A 26,948-nucleotide genomic window follows, 5' to 3' on the forward strand; every position below is an offset into this window, starting at 1 on the left:
TTCCAAAGAACTTTCTCTCTAATTATGGTAACTTCACACACTTCATGAGCCCTGACACCTGGGACTTTCACCATACTGCTAGTGTCTCCCACAGTGAAGACTGATGCAAAAACTTATTCATTTCATCACCATTTCGTTTTTCTCCATTACTACCTCTCCAGCATCATTTTCTATCTGTCCGATATCCTCTCTCACCTCACTTTTACACTTTATGTATCTGAGGAAACTTGGTATCCTCTGTAATGTTATTGGCCTGCTTAATTTTGTATTTCATCTTTAGCTTCTTTATGAATTTTTTAGTTGCCTTCTGCTGGTTTTTAAAAGCTTCCCAATACTACAGCATCCCACTAATTTGTGCTCTATTACATGCCCTCTCTTTAGACTTCAGTTGATTTTGACTTCTCTTGTTAAGCACTGTTGTGTCATCTTTCCTTTAGAATACTTTTTCCCCTTTGGGATGTATATGTGATGGGCCTTCCAAATTCCAGCCAATTCTCCTTTGCTATCATCCCTGCCAGTGATCGCTTCTAATCAATTTGGCCAACTCCCCTCTCATGCCTCTGTACTTTACTCCACAGTAACAAGAAGCATCTGACTTTGGCTTCTTCTCAAATTTCAGGGTGTAATTGATCATATTGTGATCACTTGCCCCAAAGCGTACTTTTACCTTCAGCTCTCCAATCAATTCCAGTTCATTGCAGAACACCCAATACAGAACAGCTGATCCCCTAGTCGGCTCAAAGACGAGCTGCTCTAATAAGCCATTTCATAGCCACCATATAAATTCCCCCTCCCAGAATCCTGCACCAACCTCATTTTCCCAATCTACCTGCATATTGAAATCCCTGATGACTATTGTAACATTACTCCTTTGGTATGTATTTTCTGCCTCCCGTTAAAATTTGTAGACCACATCCTTGCTATTGTTTGGGGATCTGAACACAACTCCTACAAAGATCTTATAATCCTTGCATTTCCTTAGTTCCATCCACAATGATTCAACAGCTTCTGACTCTGTGTCTCCTCTTTCTAATAATATGACAAATATAATCACCACTTTCTTCTGCTACATTCTATCCATATAATCTCCTTGGCCGATCTCTGGCCGATCCCTGTTTATGGTGTAATGCTTTGCCTGATAAGCAGTGAAACACTCCCTTCTCTTCTATCACGTCTGAACCCTCTAAGCACAGAAACAGTGAATGGCACTTTAATATTCCTAAGTTCTACCCCTATAGTAATTTTGGTAGCCAGGGTAGTGAAGAAAAGTTTGGCATGCTGTCTTTATGAGTTAGGCTGTTGAACATTGAGGGTGGGACCTTATATTGCAATAAAATAAGTCATTGGCAATAGCACAATTCGAGTATTGTGCACAGTTTTGGTCACCCTATTATCAGAAAGACATCATTAAAGTGAGTAGGGAAAGATTTTGAAGAGATCTGAGAGGCAGCTAGTTCACCCAGCAGGTGCTGCGTATATGGAATGAGCTCCCAGGGAACTGGTTGGGACCGGTACAACATTCAAAAGGTATTTAGGAAAATAGATAGACCTGCTTAAAGGGAGAAGGGACAAACATGGGAAAATGGGAAAAGGTGAATGGCCAGCATGGTTGGCATGGACAAGTTTGGCTAAAGGACCTGCTTCTGGGCTTTGCAACTTTATGACTTTCCACACCTTCATTGGCTAATCCTTCAAGATACCCTGTCTGAAAGCTACAGCAATACTCTCCCCATTCATTTCCTCCTCTAAGGCAGCTCTCTCAGTCATGACTCAAACTTGTGTATTCAGAAACATTGAACTGAAAGACATGTACTTGCCACAAAAACATGTTGTTGTTTGCAATAATATCATTTCCCATGTTCACACTTTCAGCTCATCCATCTCAACTGTGAGGGTCCTTCTACAGAATTCAATGCAGATAAACCTATCGGTTCTCTCATGTTTCCCCTTTTGTTTCTGACTGCTCTGCCCGCTGTACCTGCCGAGTCTATTTTCTACAGATATCAGTCCAGCTAGTTTCCTCTCATTCCAGGTCCCACCCACTGCCTCATAATTTAAAACCCACCCAAGCAGGACAAATTAATCTCCCTGCAAGGATATTTGTCCCCATCTAGTTTCCATACAGCCCATTCCCCTAGTACCATAAGAACATAAGCACATAGAAATAGGAGCAGGAGTAGGCCATTTGGCCCATCAAGCCTGCCCCACCATTCAATAAGATCATGGCTGATCTGTCCGTAAACTCAGCTCCATCTGCCTACCTTTCCCCCATAACCCTTAATACCCCTACTATGTAAAAATCTATCTAACTGTATCTTAAGTATATTTAGTGAGGAAGTCGCAACTGCTTCCCTGGGCAGAGAATTCCACAGATTCACCACTCTCTGGGAAAAACAGTTTCTCCTCATCTCCGTCCTAAATCTACTTCCCTGAATCTTGAGGCAATGTCCCCTTGTTCCAGTCTCACCTACCAATGGAAACAACTTTCCTACTTCTATCTTATCTATTGCTTTCAAAAATTTGTATGTTTCTATAAGATCACCTCTCATTCTTCTGAATTCCAGAGAGTATAGTCCCAGGCAACTCAATCGCTCCTCATAAGCTAAACCCTTCATCTCTGGAACCAACCTGGTGAACCTCCTCTGCATCCCTCCAAAGCCAGTATATCCTTCCTCAAGTATGGAGACCAGAACTGCACACAGTACTCCAGGTGCGGCCTCACTAGTACCTTGTATAGTTGCAGCATGACACCCCTGCTCTTGAATTCAACCCCTCTAGCAATGAAGGCCAGCATTCCGTTTGTCTTTTTTTAACCTGCTGTACCTGCGAGCCAACCTTTTGCGATTCATGCACAAGTACTCCCAAGTCCCTCTGCACAACAGCATGCTGCAATCTTTCACCATTTAAATAATAATCTGCTCTTCCATTACTGCTTCCAAAGTGGATGATCTCGCATTTAGTAACATAATATTCCATCTGCCAGACCTTTGCCCACTCACTTAACCTATCTATATCCCTCTGCAGTCTCTCCACATCCTCTGTACAATTTGCTTTTCCACTCAGTTTAGTGTCATCAGCAAATTTGGCTACGCTACACTCAGTCCCCTCTTCCAAATCATCAATGTAAATGGTAAACAGCTGTGGGCCCAGTACCGACCCCTGCGGCATCCCACTCACCACTGACTGCCAACCGGAGAAACACCCACTTATACCAACTCCCTACCTTCTATTCGTTAACCAATCCACTATCCATGCCAATACACTTCCTCCAACTCCATGCATCCATATCTTATTTATAAGTGTCTTGTGCAGCACCTTATTGAACGCCTTCTGGAAATCCGAGTATATGACACCCACCTGTTCCGCTCTATCCACTGCACTCATTATGTCTTCAAAAAATTACAGTAGGTTTGTCAAAGAGGAGCTGTCCTTTCTGAATCCGTGCTGCGTCTGTCTAATAGAACCACTCCTTTCTAAATGTTTTGCTATTTCTTCCTCAATGACAGCTTCAAGCATTTTCCCAACTACAGATATTAAGCTAACTAATCTATAGTCGCCTGTCTTTTGTCTACATCCTTTTTGAAAAAGTGGCGTGACATTTGCTGTCTTTCAATCCGCCGGGACCTGCCCAGATTCTAGAGAATGTCGGTAAGTGATTACCAACACGTCTACTATAACTTTCCGCAATTCCCTCAGCATCCCATCAGGACCAGGGGAATTCTCTACCTTCAGGCCCTCTAGTTTGCTCATCACTATCCCTTTAGTGACAGTGATTTTTTCGAGGTCCTCATCTCCCATTTCACTCATAACAACATTCTTTGGCATGTTTGATGTGTCCTCCACCGTGAAGACGGACACAAAAACTTTTGCTACCTGCTTTCATATTTTTTGCTAATTTACTTTCATACTCCATCTTCCCTTAATTCTTGTTTAGTTGTTCTTTGTTGCTTCTTAAAGTATTCCTAATCCTCCAGTCTCCCACTGCTCTTTGTGACTTTGTACACATGAGCTTTTAATTTGATACCACTGTATCTTTCTTTCCTTGGTTATCCAAGGCTGGCTCTCCCCACACTTACTGTCCTTGACTGGAATATACGTTTGTTGAGCACTGTGAAAAATCTCTTTGAAAGTATTCCACTGTTCCTCAACTGTCCTCCCAAATAGCCTGTGCTCCCAATCCACATTAGCAAACTCCTCCCTCATCCTGTTGTAGTCTCCTTTATTCAAGCATAATACACTAGTTCTAGATCGAACTATTTCATCTTCCATCTGTATGCCTTTGATCCATAAAAGATCATAAATGATGCAGGGGTATTCCTTAAATTACCACCATTGCTGAAATTATACCTGAATCATTCTCCCAGTGCATTTATGGACCTCTCGCCTTACACCATTGGAACTCTCTTCCCTCATTTGGACACTGGTTTCAGCCCTGAGTTCATTCTCCTCAGAATGAACCTGAAACTCTACATTGCTGTGATCTCTCATCCACAGGTGTTGGTGAACTATTGAGATTGGAATTGGAATTGGAATTGGTTCACATGTCCTGACGTACAGTGAAGGGTTTGACTTGCATAATGCTCATATAGATAAACCCATTAGACACCAAGATAATACAAGGTAAAACATCAGTGGAATGCAGAATAAAGTGTAACAGTTAGAGAGAAAGTGCAGTGTAGGTAGATAATAGTTCATGAGAGCAATATTCAATTTTATCACACTATGGAACCCTTAATAATCTTATAACCTGAGATAGAATCTGTCTTTTAGCCAGGAGACACGTGTTCATGTGTTTTTTGCATTCTGTCTGACGAGAGGGGAAGGACAGAGTGTATCCGTGTGGGAAGGGTCTTCCTGCTTTAGTAAGACAACGAGAGGTACCAACCGAGTCCATGGAGAGGAGGCATATTTACGTAATCTGCTGATCTGTGTTCACAACTCACTGACGTTTCTTGGAGTTATGGGCAGAACAGGGCCACGTCCAGCCATGATGCATCCCTGTGGTGCATTGATAGAAATTTGGAAGAATCAACAGGAAATTCCCAATTTCTTTGGCTTTCCAAGGAAGTAGTGAGTTTTCCTGGCCGTGATGTCTATGTGGTTTGACCAGGCCAGACTGATGTTGATTCTCACTCCTAACAATGTAATACGCTCAACCCTCTCAACCATAATACCATTGGTGTAGACAGGAGCTGGTGTGTTACCACCTCCACCCTGCACCCTACACTCCTCAGGTCACTGACCAGCCATTTTGTTTTGCTGTTATTGAAGGAAAGGAGTTATCGTAACACGATGTTACTTGGCTCTCTATGCCCTTCCTGTACTACAGATACAGAAAGCTTCAGATACTTCAGATACTTTGATTTATGAAGGTCAATGTGTTGAAAGTTTTCTTTACAACCCTATCTGACACTGACATCAATTTCAATGAATTATGGACCTATATTCCCAGATCTCTTTGTTGTGTGACACTCTTCAGTGCCCTACCTTTCACCAAATGCGTCCTGGTCATCCACTGTGACTAGTCCCATTTCCAGCCATCTCGACTCTGTGTTGCCATTGGATCCAGATGGGAATTGGGAAGAGAGAGTGAGGCTGACGCTGCGCAACTCTCCCTCACTTAAATCCAAGTCACGCGCTAGTCTCGACACCATCAATAGCAGTGTCGAGGTCATCATCGACGTACGATGGACGAACAACAACAACCTTTCACCATGTAACACCTACCCAGGTTGGTGCAACACCTCATACTTGTCTGCATTAAATTCCATCTGCCTTTTTCAGCATACTTTTCCAGATAATCCAGATCCCACTGCAAGCTCTGATAGTCTTCATGTCTGTTTGGTACTCTCTTAGTGTCATCTGCAAATTTGCTCATCCAGTTAACGACATTATCATCCAAATCATTGCACCAGTCCTTGCAGCACTACACTAGTCACAGACCTCCAGTCAGAGAGGGAAACAACTACTACCGCTCTCTGGCGTCTCCCACAGAGCCACTGTCTAATCCAATATACTATCTCATCTTGAATGCCGAGCGACTGAACCTTCTTGACAAACCTCCATTGTGGAAATTTGTCAAATGCCTTGCTAAAGTTCATGTAGACAACATCCATGACCTTGCCTTCATCAACCTTCCTGGTAAGTTCTTCAAAAAATTCCATGAGTTTAGAAAAACCTACAGCACAATACAGGCCCCTCAGCCCACAATGCTGTGCTGAACATGTACATACTTCAGAAATGACCGAGGGTTATCCTTAGCACTCTATTTTACTAAGTTTCATGCCTCTGATTATCCACACGAGCAATGCCTCTCATCACCTTATACACCTCTATCAGGTCATCTCTCATCCTCCGTCGCTCGAAGGCGAAAAGGCCAAGTTCACTCAACCTATTCTAATAAGGCATGCTCCCCAACCCAGGCAACATCCTTATAAACCTACTCTGCACCCTTTCTTTAGTTTCCACATCCTTCCTGTCGGGAGGTGAGCAGAACTGAGCACAGTATTCCAAGTGGGTCTGACCAGGGTCCTATATAGCTGTAACATTATTTCTTGGCTCTTGTACTCAATCCCACGGTTGATGAAGGCCAATGTATCATATGCCTTCTTAACCACAGAGTCAACCAGTGCAGCAGATTTGAGTGTCCTATGGACTCGAACCCCAAGATCTCTCTGATCCTCCACACTGCCAAGAATCTTACCCTTGTCAGTATCTCCAGTTGTACTTTGTTTTTTTGTGTGTTTTTCCCCTGGCCGTCAGTCTGTGGTTTTGTATTGCCATGTGCTGTTGTTTGTTTTCATGCCCCATGTGCTCCTGTCCCAGCCCCTGCTCTACTCTGGGCCCTGTATTACTGAGTACGCCGTCTCTCACCTGTATCTCATCATTACCTGTTTTGCTGCCACTTCTGTCTCATTGTGCTTCACCTATCATCTGCCTCTCTGTTTATTGCTCAGTGTATTTCAGTCCTGTGTTTTCACCTGTTTGTTGCCAGATTGGGCCAGTGAGTTTTCCTGAGCCTTTCCAGCATTTGTATCTCTACTCTGTCTGTCTGAATACCCACCCTGCCTGTTTCCCGATTCTGGTTTTTGGATTTCTCTGGAATTTTTGATCTCTGATTGTTGACACTGACTTTGTAGCCCCTCTGGATTTACTAGTCAGTAAATATCACAGTGCACACAGTACTTGGTCTGCAATTGAGTCACTGCTTCAGTGCCCTGATACTTCCAGAGGACCAATTTTGTCCCTTGCTATCCCTATGCTCTTAACAAATCTGTAGAATGGCTTAGGATTCTCCTTTACCTGGTCTGCTAGAGCAACCTCATGACTCCTGATTTCTTTGTTAAGTGTATACAAATACAAGCTTTGTACTCTCAAATTTCCACCGTTGAAGGCCTCACACTTACCAAGTCCATCTTTGTCAGAAAGCAGCCTGTCTGAATCCAGGTCCTTTCTGATACCATCAGAATTGGCCTTTCTCCAATATACAATCTCATCCCATGGACCAGACCTACCTTTTCCATATTTATTTTCAAACTAATGGCATTATGATCACTAGATGCAAAGTGGTCCCCTGCATAAACTTCTGTCACCTGCCATCTCATTCCCTAATAGCAGACCAAATATTGCACATTGCCTTGTTGGGACTATTGGAAACATTCCTAAACACATTTGACAAACTCTATTCCATCTGGTACATTCCATCTGGTGGCTGACAAGAGAAATTAGGGATAGTATCAATTCCAAAGAAGAAGCATACAAATTAGCAAGAAAAAGTGGCTCACCTGAGGACTGGGAGAAATTCAGAGTTCAGCAGAGGAGGACAAAGGGCTTAATTAGGAAGGGGAAAAAAGATTATGAGAGAAAACTGGCAGGGAACATAAAAACTGACTGTAAAAGCTTTTATAGATATGTAAAAAGGAAAAGACTGGTAAAGACAAATGTAGGTCCCCTGCAGACAGAAACAGGTGAATTGATTATGGGGAGCAAGGACATGGCAGACCAATTGAATAATTACTTTGGTTCTGTCTTCACTAAGGAGGACATAAATAATCTTCCAGAAATAGTAGGGGACAGAGGGTCTAGTGAGATGGAGGAACTGAGCGAAATACATGTTAGTAGGGAAGTGGTGTTGGGTAAATTGAAGGGATTGAAGGCAGATAAATCCCCAGGGCCAGATGGTCTGCATCCTAGAGTGCTTAAGGAAGTAGCCCAAGAAATAGTGGATGCATTAGTGATAATTTTTCAAAACTCGTTAGATTCTGGACTAGTTCCTGAGGATTGGAGGGTGGCTAATGTAACCCGACTTTTTAAAAAAGGAGGGAGAGAGAAACCGAGGAATTATAGACCGGTTAGCCTGACGTCGGTGGTGGGGAAACTGCTGGAGTCAGTTATCAAAGATGTGATAACAGCACATTTGGAAAGTGGTGAAATCATCGGACAAAGTCAGCATGCATTTGTGAAAGGAAAATCATGTCTGACGAATCTCATAGAATTTTTTGAGGATGTAACTAGTAGAGTAGATAGGGGAGAACCAGTGGATGTGGTATATTTGGATTTTCAAAAGGCTTTTGACAAGGTCCCACACAGGAGATTAGTGTGCAAACTTAAAGCACACGGTATTGGGGGTAAGGTATTGATGTGGATAGAGAATTGGTTGGCAGACTGGAAGCAAAGAGTGGGAATAAACGGGACCTTTTCAGAATGGCAGGTGGTGACTAGTGGGGTACCGCAAGGCTCAGTGCTGAGACCCCAGTTGTTTACAATATATATTAATGACTTGGATGAGGGAATTAAATGCAGCATCTCCAAGTTTGCGGATGACACGAAGCTGGGTGGCAGTGTTAGCTGTGAGGAGGATGCTAAGAGGATGCAGAGTGACTTGGATAGGTTGGGTGAGTGGGCAAATTCATGGCAGATGCAATTTAATGTGGATAAGTCTGAAGTTATCCACCTTGGTGGCAAAAATAGGAAAACAGATTATTATCTGAATGGTGGCCGATTAGGAAAAGGGGAGTTGCAACGAGACCTGGGTGTCATTATACACCAGTCATTGAAAGTGGGCATGCAGGTACAGCAGGCGGTGAAAAGGGCAAATGGTATGCTGGCATTTATAGCGAGAGGATTCGAGTACAGCAGCAGGGAGGTACTACTGCAGTTGTACAAGGCTTTGGTGAGACCACACCTGCAGTATTGTGTGCAGTTTTGGTCCCCTAATCTGAGGAAAGACATCCTTGCCATAGAGGGAGTACAAAGAAGGTTCACCAGATTGATTCCTGGGATGGGAGGACTTTCATATGAAGAAAGACTGGATGAACTGGGCTTGTACTCGTTGGAATTTAGAAGATTGAGGGGGGATCTGATTGAAACGTATAAAATCCTAAAGGGATTGGACAGGCTAGATGCAGGAAGATTGTTCCTGATGTTGGGGAAGTTCAGAACGAGGGGTCACAGTTTGAGGATAAAGGGGAAGCCTTTTAGGACTGAGATTAGGAGAAACTTCTTCACACAGAGAGTGGTGAATCTGTGGAATTCCCTGCCACAGGAAACAGTTGAGGCCAGTTCATTGGCTATATTTAAGAGGGAGTTAGATATGGCCCTTGTGGCTACGGGGATCAGGGGGTATGGTGGGGAAGGCTGGTGCAGGGTTCTTAGTTGGATGATCAGCCATGATCATAATAAATGGCGGTGCAGGCTCGAAGGGACGAATGGCCTACTCCTGCACCTATTTTCTATGTTTCTATGTTTCTATTTACAGTGTAGGAGTCTCAGTCAACATATAATAGAAATAATTTGATAAATATATTTAACACATGAATCCCACTTAGGGTTAATAAGAAATCACGTAGTAAAAGTTGAAAGTAAAATTGATTATCAGGGTACAGACATGTCACCACAAACAACCCTGAGGTTCTTTATTTGTGGTCATACTAACAAATCTATAGAACAGTAACTGTAAACAGGATCTATAAACTGTAAATATCTGTGGGCTAGGTAACCCTAGGTAATTTCTCAGGTGAGGACGTGTTCGGCAGAGCTTCGTGGGCCGAGGGGCCTGTATTGTGCTGTGGGTTTCCTTCAGAACCTGTCAGCAAACTGTGCAAATGCAGATATAAATAAATAGCCATAAAAGCAAGCATGAACGAACATGGTAAGAGAGTCCTTAAATGAGTATAGTTATCCCTTTAGTTTAAGAGCCTGTTGGTTGACAGGTAGTAACTGTTCGTTAAACCTGGCGATGTGAGTCTTTAGTCACTTGTACCTTGTACCTGATGGCATCAGTGAGAAAAGAGCATTGCCTGGGTGGTGACTGATCTTTGGTGTCCGATGCTGTTTTCCTACAGCAATGTTTCATGTCGATGTGTTCAGTGGGTGGGAGGGTTTTACCCAGGATGCACTGGGCCAAATCTGCTACCTTTTGTCAGATTTTCCACTCCAGGGCCACTACCAGGCCATAGTGCTCCCAGTCAGCACACCACCCACCACACCTCTATAGAAATTTGCCAAGGTGTTTTTTTAGATTAGATTATGAGGACACGCAGTCCTCTTTTATCCTCCCCTCTTCTCCTCCTCCTCAGACATACCAAAATGCTGCAGGCTCCCAAGGAACCAGAGGCATTGTCATGCTTTCTTTGCTATTGTACTTATATGATGTGTCCAGGACAGCCGTTCTGAGATAGAGACACCCAGAAATTGAGAGTTATTGACCTTCTCCACCTCTGATCCTCCAATGAGTACTGGCTCATGGAGCTCTGGTTTCACTCTCCTGGTCTTACTGACATTGAGTGAGAGCTTGATATTATACCATTCAGCCTAATTTTCAATCTTCTTCCTGAAAGCTGATTCATCACCACCTTTGAGACAGCCCAAAACAGGGCTGTCATCAGCAAACATGTATATGGTGTTGGAGCTGTCCTTAGACACACAGTCATAGGTGTAAAGCGAGTAGAGAAGGCAACTAAGTACACATCCCTGCAGTGCTCCTGTGCTGATGGAGATTATGGAGGAGCCAATCCAAACTGACTGGGATCTACAATCCAGGACCAAATTGTACAAGGGATCATTGAGGAGCAGTTCTTAGAGTTTACTTATTAGTTCTGACGGGTTGATATAGTCATGGTTAAGTAATTCTGTCCATGAGATGGCAGACTAGCTGAGAGAAAATGCAGGACACTGGGCAAGAAGCCACCAGAATATTTTCAATGAAAAGCTTGCCTCCTTTCACACTACTGTATGTTCTGCAAGAAGAGCCCTTTTCCAGGATTGTTACAGAGAACAGCAGCGATTCAAGAATATTGTTCTCAACTACAACCCAACTGTTAAACTATGTTCCAATCATCAATGCCCCAGTCGAGCATCTGGCACAAAATCTGAGGAATTTACAATATCTTTAAATCAACAAAATTACTCTATAGCTACATACTGGTAACTTCTATAACCAAACTCATAACTCCACACATGCAAACACCCCTCCCTTATTTTACATTCTAGCCCTGTATTCTTCTTGTCTGCTCCTTCCAGGATATTCACTCTTTTTACAGTTGAAACACTTTCCTTGATCAACAGTTAAACATTCCATTGTCAGGTGCACCACCCCATGTCATGCCTGAAACCTCGAGTCTAGTACACTGAAAACCTCTTACCCTCTTATTCCCACCTTCTACCTATACAGTGTCACAGGTGCACAGGGTGGTGACGAATGCTTGTAGACTATTTGAGCTGACAAGTTACTGTATCTCACATTTGGACAAGTCATTGATGAGACCACGCTCGGAGTATTGTGTCCAGGTTTGGTAGTCCTGTTATAGGAAAGATACTGTTAAACAGGACAGATTGCAGGGAACGGAAGATCTGTGAAGATGCTAACAGAATTCGAGCACCTGCGATACAGGAACTGGTTGGGTAGGCAAGGACTTTATTGTTAAGAATTCGGGAGATCGAGGCATGATCTTATAGAGAAGTAAAAAATAATAAAGAGCACAAAAATCATGTGCAGAACGCAAAAAGATATTCCTCAGAGTAAGACAACTAAAATGGAGAGGGTATAGATGTAAGGTGAGAGAGTATCCTTGAGAAGGATCTGAGTTGTAACTCCGCCATCAGCTGCCAAAGGTTTCATTGATGTCTGCACGACTCTTAAAGACTTCGGATAAGCAAATGGTTCGGAAGCATTCAGAAAAATACAGTCCAATCGCGACGAATGGGACTAGGTCGATGGTCAGTATGGTAAGGTCGAGATGGACTGAAGTGCCTGTTTCTTGTTGAATGACCGAATGAGTCCGACAGTCTCATCAGCCAATCCCTCCAGGATTTCCTCCCTGAGTAGTGCAGTAATCTTCTTCCCATCAGGAGTGCCATGTCCGCTCCGTCACGCCTGGAATTTCTATACCCTGGGACATTGAATCGCCAGCCCTGTACTTCACTCAACCAACTTTCCTTGATTGCAACAATATTATCATCCCATGTGCTGGTCCGCTGTCTCGAACCGGCTGATCTTGCACTTTCAGCCATATCCCAGTGCACGGGGAGAACTCATGCAATGGAAAGTGGCTGTTGTATTTCAACTTTCTCTTCCCCTCTGAATCGGATGTGGGATTGCCTGAAAGAATTCAGAGGCGCCAGTACGAAGAATGACAGTCCCAGGAAGTTAAAGAACGCCTTTAAAGCTTAACCACCGAACGGCCATTCGGAGAATTCCTGTACTTCACTTTTTATGGAACAGCGGAGCAGTGGCCAGTGCTGGTGTTTGCGGGACTTTCCAGACAAGCGCTAAATTGATGGGTATGACTGCTGCCAGCACCCTTTATAAAGCAGAATATGAGAGCTGGTGCATCACACGGTCATCAATTCCACCCTGGTAAAGGACAAGATGAAGGCAGCGCTCTGCGTGGTCCCAATTTTGGCAGCTCTGTGGATCTGCTGTTTCAAGCAGGCTGCACCCGGCCCAGGTAAGAGAGTTTCCTTATTCCCACTATTCCACACCCAATCCCGACAATGAACCGTGATCAGCTCTCCCCGCGTCCCATCGGTTGGTGGTGGTATTGAACGGCTCAGAGTGGAATGATTCTCTTGGAGAGAGGGTCGAGAATGGCAGTCAGCAAAAGGGAATGGAAGGGTCATAAGATCGGTGGAGGAATGGCGTAGAGTCGTTTAAATGAAGGACGGATTTACACTGTAAAATGTCTTGGGGGGTAACGGCCTTCATGTGCGAGGCAGAGCGTTCGCGTTGGTTAGAGTGGGCTGAGATATCCAGCAGTATCTAACTATTTGTTTTTCATTCTCCGTCAGCCGCAATCGTAACGCTAGAATGCTGTGAGACGTTTAAGACAACGCCCATTTCTCACAGGAGGCTTAAGAGTTACAAGGAAGCTCCCTTGTGCCCGACACCTGCCGTCATGTAAGTGTTTCAACGTGCATCTGCAGAGTGTTTGAACAATGTTTAATGACTCTCCCGTAATCGCCACTGTTTGTTCTGTTTCAGATTCACCAACAGGAAGAATATGAAGATTTGCACTATGGCCAGTGCGGAATGGGTTAAAGCTGCAGTGAAGTACCTGGACAGGAAACACCAGGGTGGCAGAGACTAAGTGAAATCTTCACACTTCATCAAGCTCTCAAGAGCTAATTTTCAACGTGAGTTCAATTCTTCCCGGCCCCCGAGTGGAGGTGAAACGTCAGCATCGACTCCAGAAATTGACCCAGTGAAGGAGGAGAGCTGAGTTTGAATCATATTCACAGTTTAGAGTTAAAGCTGTGTCGGAATGGTTCATTCAGAGGGCAGGTTAGGACCCGGTGCGTTGTAGTGTTATAAACCACACGATGTTAACTGGATCTCTATCGCGAGTTGTCTGGAGTTGTTATATTGATTAGATTAGATTATGAGGACACGCAGTCCTCTTTTATTGTCATTTAGTAATGCATGCATTAAGAAATGATACAATATTCCTGATCTTATTTCGTTTGTACATTTGTTAAGTATTAATAAAGATTGAAAGTGACGTGGGCTGTGCTGTGTGTGAGCTTTGATCATTGTCACTCCATCTGCATGGGTCAGAGTGAGCTCGGAGTATCGGTGCAAGGGAGGGCGACATGTGATCGTTGACAGATTCTGCATGTCATTCCTCGCAACGGGACCGGGATTCAGAGATACACCTCAGGCTGAGGAACATCAGGAAAGTATCAAACTTTAGCGGGAGTTTGCCCATCCAGTTTCCGATCACTGAGAAATCACTGAGTTCCTCCTCCCGTCATTTACAGACTAGGAAGTGCTGGAGCCCCATTACTGATTCCTGGGGCTCCCCCTCCCATTCGTTAATGATTTTCAATCGCAAATGGAGCCATGGGTTCATGCGGCCCAGAACCAGGACCTTCGGCCTACTGTGCCCATGCTATCACAGCTACGCATCTACCACGATGCCAGATAGCAGCACTTTGACGGTGTTCTACTGGACCCTGGTGATTCAAGTGTTTGTCCACAGGTTGTGAGAATCACTGCCTCCAACACCCCCTCAGTTAGTGCAGTCCAGATTCTAGCCACATCCCGTGTGAAACATACCCCCGTTAGTTCCCATCTACAGCTCTTACTCCTCACATCAGACCTACGCTATGCCGTCTGGTTTAGACGCCCTGTTAGAGGGAAAGGGTTTATTGCTCTCTCTCTCTCTTCTTTCCATGTCTGTCATAGTCCCAGATAGTACAGCTCAACCCCATTTACTCAGCAATATCTGTTGCAATGAAAAGTAACTCGAAGTATCAAGCGTCACGTTATAATTCAAATGTTCACTCCCAGGCAACAACCTATTGAATCTCCTTTTCACCCGCGCAGTGCATTCACTTCCTTTCTACAGTGTGATGACCAGAACTGCACGCAGCCTCAGATGTAGACTGACCAACATTCTCTAAAGTTGTAATGAGAATGCCTTCTTTTATGTTCTTGCCCTGGGTAATGAAAGCCAACTCCCCTCCCTCCAATACCTTCTTCACCACTCTGTTTCTCTGTGCTGCCTCCTTCAGAGATCCTTGGTCATCCCTGTTCAGCTGTCCCATCGTCCCGTGGATTTCCCTTTACCTGCTCTTCTCTCTTTGATAATTGATTGCATCATATTTCCAGAATAATACACGTGAACTACCAGAGGAACTTGACACCCTCGGTAGCATCCATGGAGTGGGTTAGTGTTCATGGGCTCACTGTGCATTTTGAAATCTAGTGGCAGAGCGGAAGAAGCTGTTATTGAAACATTAAGTCTTTGTCTTCACTCTGCTTGACCTCCTCTTTCCTGGTATCAGTGAGAAGTGGCCATGTCCTGGATGATGGATGCCAGCTTCTTGAGTCAGAGGCTGTTGAAGATGTCCTTGATGCTGGGGAAGCGAGTGGCCATGGTGGAGCTGGCGGAATTTACAACTGTCTGCAGCTTGTTTCAGATTCTGTGCACTGGCCCTTCCATCCCAGATGCTGAAGCAGCCAGTCAATGCTCTCCATGCTGCATCTGTGGACATTTGAAAGAGTCACACCAAGTTTCCTGGAATGGAATATAGTCCTGTCATTGCTTCTTTGTAATTGTGTCAATATGCTGGACTCACCATTCATCTTCAGAGATGTTAACACCAGGAATTTGAAACAGCTCACCTTTTTCACTGTGATCTTCAGGTGAGGAAGTGAAGAATCTGTTTGCAGAAGCTCCTTGTTTTGGAGCTTGCTATTTAGAACTGAGGGTATAAATGACCTGCTGAGTCACTGTAGCATTTTATGTTTCTTTCTCTGGATTTACAGCATTTGCAGAATTTCTGTGACCATCATACTCCCAGATTTTAGACTCACTGGCTTATAGTTTCCTGCACCTGAGCTCCAGCCACCATTAGTTGTCACACTGCTAATTTTCCCAGGCCTCTCAGACCTGTACACATCCAGTGAGATCTAGCAGTTTGCAATTGACTACAATCAATTCCTGCACCCACTTCCTCCCAGAGCCATCATGATCCGTCACCTGTGGACCTTAGGCCTTATGAGTTCATCAAAGAAACTTCTCTCCTGACAATAGAAATTGTTTCAAATATCTCCTTCCCTTCATCATCAGATATTATGGGATATATGCAATCTCTCCTCCAAGCACTCTATTCCACGACTATCCAAACTGAAACTGTAAAAGTTAAAATGAATATTATTATAACCTATATTTTTATCTCCTTGTGCATATGCCTACATTTTTCTCATTTAGTTCCCACTGACAATGACAATGAGAGTCTTAAATTGGAGTAGGGCAAATTATGAGGCCATTAGGCAGGAACTGGGAAGAGTTAATTAGGAACACCTTTTTTTCTGGCAAGTCCATATCAGAGATGTGGAGAGTGTTAAAAGAGCAATTGCACAGAGTACATAGAAACATAGAAACATAGAAAATAGGTGCAGGAGTAGGCCATTCGGCCATTCGAGCCTGCACCGCCATTTATTATGATCATGGCTGATCATCCAACTCAGAACCTTGCACCAGCCTTCCCTCCATACCCCCTGATCCCCGTAGCCACAAGGGCCATATCTAACTCCCTCTTAAATATAGCCAATGAACCGGCCTCAACTGTTTCCTGTGGCAGAGAATTCCACAGATTCACCACTCTCTGTGTGAAGAAGTTCTTCTTAATCTCAGTCCTAAAAGGCTTCCCCTTTATCCTCAAACTGTGACACCTCGTTCTGGACTTCCCCAACATCGGGAGCAATCTTCCTGCATCTAGCCTGTCCAATCCCTTTAGGATTTTATACATTTCAATCAGATCCCCCCTCAATCTTCTAAATTCCAACGAGTACAAGCCGAGTCGATCCAGTCTTTCTTCATATAAGTCCTGCCATCCCAGGAATCAATCTGGTGAACCTTCTTTGTACTACCTCTATGGCAAGAATGTCTTTCCTCAGATTAGGGGACCAAAACTGCACACAATACTCTAGGTGTGGTCTCACCAAGGCCTTGTACAACTGCAGTAGTACCTCCCTGCTCCTGTACTCGAATCCTCTCGCTATAAATGCCAGCATACCATTCGCCTTTTTCACCGCCTGCTGTACCTGCATGCCCACTTTCAATGACTGGTGTATAATGACACCCAGGTCTCGTTGCACCTCCCCTTTTCCTAATCGGCCACCATTCGGATAATAATCTGTTTTCCTATTTTTGCCACCAAAGTGGATACCTTCACATTTATCCACATTAAATTGCATCTGCCATGAATTTTCCCACTCACCCAACCTATCCAAGTCACCCTGCATCCTCTTAGCATCCTCCTCACAGCGAACACTGCCGCCCAGCTTCATGTCATCCGCAAACTTGGAGATGCTGCATTTAATTTCCTCATCCAAGTCATTAATATATATTGTAAACAACTGGGGTCCCAGCACTGAGCCTTGCGGTACCCCACTAGTCACTGCCTGCTATTCTGAAAAGGTCCCGTTTATTCCCACTCTTTGCTTCCTGTCCGCCAACCAATTCTCTATCCACATCAATACCTTACTCCCAATACCGTGTGCTTTAAGTTTGCACACTAATCTCCTGTGTGGGACCTTGTCAAAAGCCTTTTGAAAATCTAAATATACCACATCCACTGGTTCTCCCCTATCCGCTCTATTAGTTACATCCTCAGAAAATTCTATGAGATTCGTCAGACATGATTTTCCTTTCACAAATCCATGCTGACTTTGTCCGATGATTTCACCGCTTTCCAAATGTGCTGTCATCACATCTCTGATAACTGACTCCAGCAGTTTCCCCACCACCGACATTAGGCTAACCGGTTTATAATTCCCCGGTTTCTCTCTCCCTCCTTTTTTAAAAAGTGGGGTTACATTAGCCACCCTCCAATCCTCAGGAACTAGTCCAGAATCTAATGAGTTTTGAAAAATTATCACTAATGCATCCACTATTTCTTGGGCTACTTCCTTAAGCACTCTGGGATGCAGACCATCTGGCCCTGGGGATTTATCTGCCCTCAATCCCTTCAATTTACCTAACACCACTTCCCTACTAACATGTATTTCGCTCAGTTCCTCCATCTCACTGGACCCTCTGTCCCCTATTATTTCTGGAAGATTATTTATGTCCTCCTTAGTGAAGACAGAACCAAAGTAATTATTCAATTGGTCTGCCATGTCCTTGCTCCCCATAATCAATTCACCTGTTTCTGTCTGTAGGGGACCTACATTTGTCTTAACCAGTCTTTTCCTTTTTACATATCTATAAAAGCTTTTACAGTCAGTTTTTATGTTCCCTGCCAGTTTTCTCTCATAATCTTTTTTCTCCTTCCTAATTAAGCCCTTTGTCCTCCTCTGCTGAACTCTGAATTTCTCCCAGTCCTCAGGTGAGCCACTTTTTCTGGCTAATTTGTATGCTTCTTCTTTGGAATTGATACTATCCCTAATTTCTCTTGTCAGCCACGGGTGCACTACCTTCCTTGATTTATTCTTTTGGCAAACTGGGATGAACAATTGTTGTAGTTCATCCATGCAATCTTTAAATGCTTGCCATTGCATATCCACCGTCAACCCTTTAAGTGTCATTTGCCAGTCCTGTTAGAAAGAAGGACAAGGATGGAAAGATAAGCGAAGCTTGGGTGTCCAGAAACCTGATGAATTTAATCAAGAAGAAAAAGGAAAAGTATGTAAAGCTTCGGAAGTCAGGATCAAATGGAGCACATGACGACCATAAGGGAGGCAAAAACGAATTAAAAAAGAGAATTAGGGAAACCAGGAGGAGCCATGAAAGGTCCTTGGCAAGTAGGATTAAGATGAACCAAAGTCCAATGTCCATTCAGATCCTGTGCAGTGCCTCGCACCCCTCCTCCCAAACCAGATGGTGATGCAGCCAGTTAGAATGCTCTCCACGGTATGTCTGTAGAAATCTGCGAGTGCCTTTGGTGAAATACCGAACCTTCTGAAAGTCTGAATGAAATACAGCTGCGGTCATGCCTTCTTTATAAATGCATCAATGTGCTGAGCCCAGAATAGATCCTCAGAGATACTGACACCCAGGAACTTGGATTTTCTCATCCTATCCATGACTGATCACTCTGTGAGGATGTGTGTGTGTGTGTGTGTGTGTGTGTGTGTGTGTGTATCCTCATCTTGTCCTTTCAGATCTCTGATCTCTGGAATCAACCTGGTGAACTTCCTCTGCACTGCCACCAAAGCCAGTATATCCTTCCTCAAGCAAGGAGACCAGAACTGTATGTAGGTGTGGCCACATCAGTAGTACTCTGTACAGTTGCAGCATAACCTCCCTGATCTTAAATTCAGTCCCTCTATCAACAAAGGTCAAAACTCCACTTGCCTTCCTGAGAGTCTGCTCCACCTGCAAACCAAGCTTTTGTCATTCATGAACAAGCACCTCCACATCCCTCTGCACAGCAGCATGCTGCAATTCTTTACCACTTAAATGATAATCTGTCCTTTCATTTTTCCTTCACAAGTGGATGACCTCGCATTTTCCAGCATCGTTCTCCATCTGCCAGACCCTTGCCCACTCATTTAACCTATCCATATCTCTACAGACTCTCCGTATCTTCTGCACAATTTGCTTTTCTACTCAATTTAGTATCATCAGTCAACTTAGACAAACACATGGTCCCCTCTTCCAGTTCGTTAATGTATACAGTTGTGGGCCCAGCACTAACCCCTGTGGCCCATGTATCCTATCTTTCTGCTTTCCATTAGTTAACCAATCCTCTATCCATACTAATACATCACCCCAACCCTATGCATTCTTATCTTATGGATAAGTCCTTTATGGTGCACCTTATCCAACGCCTTCTGGAAATCCAAGTAAATGTCTAGCTCTTCCCCTCTATCCGCTGCGATCATTATATCCTCAAAGAAATCCAGCAACTCCACCTCTCTCCCTCATCTTCCCCCTTCTCCCTTTCCCCCGCTCTCTCTCCTTCCTCCCGCTGTCTCCCCCCTTCCTCCCTCTATCCCCTCCTCTCTCTCCCTTCTCCACCGCCCCTGCTCCCCCTTGGAATATCATGCAAATTCTGGCACTCTGAATTTGAAACACATTGCAGTGATTAGGAACATAGAAACATAGAAAACCCACAGCACAATACAACCCCATCGGCTCACAATGCTGTGCCGAAAATGTACTTGTTTTAGAAATTACCTTGGGTTACCCCTAGCCCTAGCCCTCTATTTTCCAAGCTCCATGTCCCCTCTCCAGGAGTCTCTGAAAAGACCCCATCGTATTCGCCTCCACCACCATCGCCGGCAGCCCATTCCATGTACTAACCACTCTCAGCTTAAAAAAACTTACCCCTGACATCTGTGCCCTCTCACGATAGCCATTTCTGCCCTGGGAAAAAGCCTCTGACTATCCACACGATCAATGCCTCTCATCATCATATGCACCTCTATCAGATCTCCTCTCATTCTCCATCTCTCCGAGGAGGACAGGCCAAGTTCCCTCAACCTATTCTCATAAGGCATTCTCCCCAATCCAGGCAACAGCCTTGTAAATCTCCTCTGTACGCTATCTATAGTTTCCACATCCTTCCTGCAGTGAGGTAACCAGAACTGAGCACCGTACTCCAAGTAGAGTCTGATCAGGGTCCTACAGTATATAGCTGTAACATTACTTCTCGGCTCTTGAACTGAATCCCACGGTTGATGAAGGCCAATGCACCGTATGCCTTCTTAACCACAAAATCAACCTGCACAGCAGCTTTGAGTGTCCTATGGACTCGGACCCCAAGATCCCTCTGATCCTCCACACTGCCAAGAGTCTGACCCTTAATACTTTATTCTGCTATCGTATTTGACCGACCAAAATAAACCACCTCACGCTTATCTGGGATGAACTCCACCTGCCACTTCTCAGCCCAGTTTTGCATCCTATCGATGTCCCGCTGTAAATTCTAACAGCCCTCCACACTATCCATAACACCCCTAACCTTCATGTCATCAGCTAATTTACTAACCCATCTCTCCACTTCCTCCTCCAGGTCATTTATAAAAATCACGATGAGGAGGGATCCCAGAACAGATCCCTGAGAAACATCACTGGTCACCGACCCCCATGCGGAATCTGACCCGTCAACAACCACTCTTTACCTTCTGTGGGCAAGCCAGTTCTGGATCCACAAAGCAATGTCCCCTTGGATCCCACGTCTCCTTACTTTCTCAATAAGCCATGCATGGGGTACCTTATCAATTGCCTTACTGAAATCCATATACACTACATCTACGTGTTTAGTCACATCCTCAAAAAATTCAATCAGGCTCGTCAGGCACGGCCAGCCTTTGACAAAGCCATGCTGACTAATCCTAATCATTTTCTGCCTCTCCAAATGTTTATAAATCCTGCCTCTCAGGATCTTCTTCATCAACTTACCAACCACTGAAGGAAGACTCACTGGTCTATAATTTCTGGGCTATCTCTACGCCCTTTCTGAATAAGGAAACAACATCTGCAACCCTCCATTCCTTCAGAACTTCCCCCGTTCCCATTGATGATGCAAAGATCATTGCCAGAGGCTCAGCAATCTCCTCTCTCACGTCCCACAGTAGCCTGGGGTACATCTTGTCCATGACTTATCCAACTTGATGCATTCCAAAAGCTCCAACACATCCTCTTTCTTAATGTCTATATGCTCAAGCTTTTCAGTCTGCTGTAAGTAATCCCTACGATCACCAAGGTCTTTTTCCATAGTGAATACTGAAGCAAAATACTCATTCAGTACCTCCGCTATCTCCTCCGGTTCCATACAGACTTTTCCACTGTCACACATGATTGGTCCTATTCTCTCACGTCCTATCCTCTTGCTCTTCACATACTTGCAGAATTCCTTGTGGTTTTCCTTAATCCTGCTCACCAAGGCCTTCTCATAGCCCCTTCTGGCTCTCCGAATGTCATTTTTAAGCTCCTTCCTGTTATCCTTATAATCTTCAAGATCTCTATCATTACCTAGTTTTTTGAACTTCAGTTAAATGCCAGATGATTAAGATTTGTAAAAGAGCTGGTACTCTAACGGTTGATCATGATGAGATAAACAAATCTTTTCAATAATTTTATACTTCTTTACATCAATCAGAATTTCCTGATGACCCCACTATAATGCATGAATTTTTAAGGAAATTGAACATTCTGAAATTACCACCCAGTGAATGTTTAATATTAGATGCACCTTTTACGGAAGAAGAAATAAAGAATGCTATTTATTTCGATGAATTCAGGTGAAGCGCCTGATCTGGACGACTATACAGCAGAATTTTTAAAATCCTTTTCTACTATACTTTCTCCTTGGTTGTGTAGAATCTTTAAGGATGCATTATTTATAGGTAAATTACCACAATCTTTTTATGGAGATTCTATTTCCCTTGTGACGCCAAACCAAGCTATCGGACGATTGATGCTAATGGGAGAGATAAGAGAGACAATGGAGAAACTTTCAAAATACTAATAAGAGATGAGAGAGTGATTAACGGAAAAGAAACACAATTCAGAATATTGACAGACTGGTTGCTTTGAACCTGAACTGTTTGAAGTTTGATGGACAGGTGATACCCCAGCAGGGTGATAAAAAGAGCAGGTTTGCTAAGGCACTGACCACCACGAGACCACAAGACAATGAGACCCTGGAAAGAGCGGTGTGCCCCCACAAGTGCTGGGAGTTTGGAGGTCTGGTTCGCCTGAACCGACCATAGGCTCACAGAGTGTAAATGTACGATCGGTGGGAACCTGGTGTGTGTGTCCGCCCTTGCCTGGGTGCTGGGTTCACCACAGAACAACGACCGTATCCGGAACGGAGGGGTCACAGTCAGTGACCACAGCGGGATAGAAGACATCAAAAAGGGTTTGCTTGAAACCAACTGCGAAGATATCAAAGGTCTACCTGAACCAAATTGCACCCCCCCCCAACGGTACAACAGCGATTACTGCGAACCGCACTAAGCTGAAATGAACTCTGCGTCACTGTAAGACTGATCATTTTACCCCTAGACTGCGATAGAGCTTGGTTGATTCCTATTACCCTAGTTCTGTGTATAGGTGTGTATTATCATTGCTAAACTGATATACTTATATCATTATGATTAGAGTACTGTATATTATTTGTTTCTTTAATAAAACTTTATTAGTTCCTAGTAATCCAGACTCCAACGAGTGTTCCATTTCTGCCGGTTTGGCAACCCAGTTACGGGGTACGTAACACCCTAATTCTTAGAAAAGATAAGGATCCTACTGAATGTGCATCATATAGGCCTATATCCTTGCTGAATGTGGGTTCCAAGATCTTTTCTAAAATACTGGCAACTAGATTGGAGAATGTATTACCTCAAATTATTTCTGTCGACCAGACTGGATGTATTCCAAATCGTTATTTGTCTTTTCATATTAGGAGATTAATGAATATTGTATATACTTCTTCACCTAGAACTCCAGAATGTGTCATTTCACTGGACACTGAGAAAGCATTTGACAGAGTCGAATGGGAATATTTATTTAGTACACTTGAGAAATGTAATTTTAGTCCGATATTTATATCTTGGGTTAAATTGATATACCTTACCCCTTCGGCTTTGATATTTACCAATAATCAAAGATCTCCCTTTTTTCAGTTGTTTCGTGACACTAGGCAGGGCTGTCCTCTTAGCCCATTATTATTCGATATTGCCTTGGATCCCTTAGCTATTGCTATTCGTGACTCACCTAATATACTTGGCATTACCCGTGGGAATGAGATACACAAGTTATCACTATATGCAGATGATGTGTTACTACATATCTCTAACCCTGAGAAATCCATTCCGGCAGTAATATCCCTGCTTGCTCAGTTTAATAACTTTTCTGACTACAAATTGAATCTTAATAAGAGTGAACTCTTCCCATTAAATATGCAGGTTCCAATTTATAGACGTTCACCATTCAGATTGGTTACTGACTATTGTACTTATCTGGGTGTTAAAATTACTAAGAAGCATAAGGACTTTTTTAAACTCAATTTTTTACTTTTAATTAATCAGGTTAAACAATTGTTTACTGAATGGTCCCCAGTGGCTTTATCACTGATTGGCCGAATGAATGCTATTAAGATGAATATTCTACCGAAATTTTTATACCTATTTCAAGCGGTACCAATTTTTATTTCTAAATACTTTTTTGATACTGTTGATTCAAAAATTGCCTGATATATATGGCACGATAAAAATCCTAGACTAAGTAAAAAATACTTACAGTCCAAAAAAGGATGGTGGTTTGGCATTGCTGAATTTAAGATTTTATTACTGGGCAAATAATATTCGATATTTAATATTTTGGACACAGGATTTGGATATAATTCCAAGTCCACAATGGGTAAATCCTGAATGTAATTCTGTACAGGGGTTTTCACTGGTTTCTATTTTAGGGACTTTGCTTCCTTTTGTTCTCTCTAAATTGAATAAACAAATGGTTAATCCAATAATTAAATACACATTACGAATATGGTTTAAATTTCATACATTTTTTGGTTTAAACAAATTTATTTTATCAAGCCCTATTATATGTAATTTCTTTTCCAATCCTCTGTTTTGGATCAAGCCTTTTTGGTCTGGAAAATGAAGGGTATAATATGTTTTTGTGATTTATTCTTGGATAACTGTTTCATGCCTTTTGAACAGTTGTCTAATAAATATAATTTGCCCAGATCCCATTTTTTTAAATACTTACAAATTAGAAACTTTTAAAGTACTACGCTACATACCATTCTGAGTTCATGTCCAACTGACGTCGCGGAAAAAAGAATTAGGTTTAAGCCCTTATCAGAAGGGTTTAACAGTAATTATGTATGATATGATTATGAAAATACAGCCAGGTATATCTGATAAAATTAAGAATGAATGGGAAAGGGAACTTCAATTCCCTTACCTATAGAGAAATGGGAGAACATTTTTCCATTAGTTAACGTTTCCTCTATATGTGCTAAATATACGTTGATACAATTTAAGGTGGCACATATGGCCTACATGTCTAAAAGATAAACTAGCTCGTTTTCACTCTCAGATAATTCCTGTTTGTGACAGATGTCACTCTGAAGAAGCTTCTTTGACTCATATGTTTTGGTCTTGCCCTCTTTTGGAAAAATATTGGAAAGACATCTTTGATATTACTTCAGCAGTTTTGCGTATTGATTTACAACCCCATCCTATGCCCGCAATTTTTGGTTTACCAATGATGGAACATAGTTATTTATCCTTTTCAGCTCGTTGGATGATTGCATTTGTTACATTAATGGCTAAAAGATCCATTTTACTGAATTGGAAAGAGATCAATCCCACTACTACATTTCAATGGTTTTCCCAAACTATATCTTGTTTAAATTTAGAAAAAATCAGAAGTGCCACTTTTTATCCCTTGGTTAAATTTGAAGAGCCTTGGAGTCCATTTATTCAACACTTTCATATGATGTAGCTTGACCTTTTCTGAATCCTTTTTATTAACCTAAAATATATCGACAGGGGAGCAGAGTTAATGACATTAATGATTGTATTCGATGTAATATAATAGCCCATCTTTGTTAGTTTAGTACTTATTATTAAAGAAGACAGCCACAGGGTGACTCTCTAGTACCTGACTCCTGCCCTTCCCTCTCCTGACTATTACCCACCTATCTATCTCCCGAGGCCCTGGTGTGACTACTTGCCTATAACTCCTATCTATCACTTCCTCACTTTCCCTGACAAGACAAAGGTCATTGACAAAAGACAATAGACAACAGACAATAGGTGCAGGAGTAGGCCATTCGGTCCCTCGATCCAACACCACCATTCACTGTGATCATGGCTTATCATGCACAATCAGTATCCAGTTCCTGCCTTATCCCCATAACCTTTGATTCCACTATCTTTAAGAGCTCTATCCATCTCTTTTTTGAAAGCACCCAGAGACTTGGCCTCCACAGCCTTCTGGGGCCGAGCATTCCATATATCCACCACTCTCTGGATGAAAAACTTTTTCCTCAAGTCCGTTCTAAATGGCCTACCCCTAATTCTTAAACTGTGGCCTCTGGTTTTGGACTCACCCATCAGCGGGAACATGCTTCCTACCTCCAGCAAGTCCAATACATTAATAATCTTATATGTTTCAATAAGATCCCCTCTCAGCCTTCTAAATTCCAGAGTATACAAGCCCAGTCACTCCAATCTTTCAACATATGACAGTCCTGCCATGCCGGGAATTAACCTTGTGAACCTCCGCTACACTCCCTCAATAGCAAGAATGTCCTTCCTCAAATTTGGAGACCGAGACTGCACACAGTACTCCAGGTGTGGTCTCACCAGGGCCCTGTACAGCTGCAGAAGGACCTCTTTGCTCTTATACTCAATTCCCCTTGTTATGTAGGCCAGCATGCCATTAGCTTTCTTCACTGCCTGCTGTACTTGCATGCTTGCTTTCAGTGTCTGATGTACAAGAACACCTAGATCTCGTTGTGCTTCCCCTTTTCCTAACTTGACTCCATTTAGATAATAATCTGCCTTCCTGTTCTTACAACCAGCTGCATCTCCAGTTCCCTAACTCGGTCCGTAAGGAGCTGCAGGTCGTCACTCCTGGCGCAGATGTGGCTGTCTGATTAGCATGTCACGATGGAATTAATCTGATAGTAGTCGAAGGGTCATTCAGTAACAGAGCTTAGAAGCCGACCTCTCAGGCCAAGTATTGAATTCGCTAGCTAGCTTGTTAGTTCCCTCTGGATAATATGAGTGAATGTAGTTATTTTGAACTTTATTTCAGCTGGAGTTTTATGAAAAGATACTGTACTTGTTCTACCTGTAAAGCAGCTGACAGTTCCATAGTTATGAATTAATTTAAGCATGTGATCAGAGGATTTATTGCAGTCTTGCTGATTCACCTTCATAAATTCAATCTTAGCACCCTCTGAAACAGCTAATGTCAATTTCCCCATCTGTGCTATAGAAAACCTTTTCCATTTATTCTCTTGGGGCATTC

The 26,948-nt window shown here is 43.1% G+C and overlaps 1 protein-coding gene across 1 annotated transcript; it reads left to right on the forward strand.

Annotated features, from left to right (window-relative positions):
* The first annotated feature begins 12,772 nt into the window (after positions 1-12,772).
* Positions 12,773-13,992, forward strand: LOC140210211 (eotaxin-like). The gene is made up of 3 exons (XM_072279087.1): positions 12,773-12,947; positions 13,288-13,396; positions 13,481-13,992. Exons 1-3 carry the CDS (start codon positions 12,869-12,871, stop codon positions 13,584-13,586), a joined length of 294 nt encoding a protein of 97 aa, XP_072135188.1. The 5' UTR covers positions 12,773-12,868; the 3' UTR covers positions 13,587-13,992.
* Positions 13,993-26,948: the final 12,956 nt, after the last annotated feature.

Source organism: Mobula birostris, chromosome 15 (assembly GCF_030028105.1).
Source record: "Mobula birostris isolate sMobBir1 chromosome 15, sMobBir1.hap1, whole genome shotgun sequence".
Taxonomy (NCBI): domain Eukaryota; kingdom Metazoa; phylum Chordata; class Chondrichthyes; order Myliobatiformes; family Myliobatidae; genus Mobula; species Mobula birostris.

Excerpts from the sequence above, each read along its gene's own strand:
- LOC140210211 (XM_072279087.1), top strand. The coding sequence starts at position 12,869 with ATGAAGGCAGCGCTCTGCGTGGTCCCAATTTTGGCAGCTCTGTGGATC. Across the intron at positions 12,948-13,287 it reads GCAGGCTGCACCCGGCCCAG|CCGCAATCGTAACGCTAGAA; the intron begins GTAAGAGAGTTT and ends ATTCTCCGTCAG. Across the intron at positions 13,397-13,480 it reads TGCCCGACACCTGCCGTCAT|ATTCACCAACAGGAAGAATA; the intron begins GTAAGTGTTTCA and ends GTTCTGTTTCAG.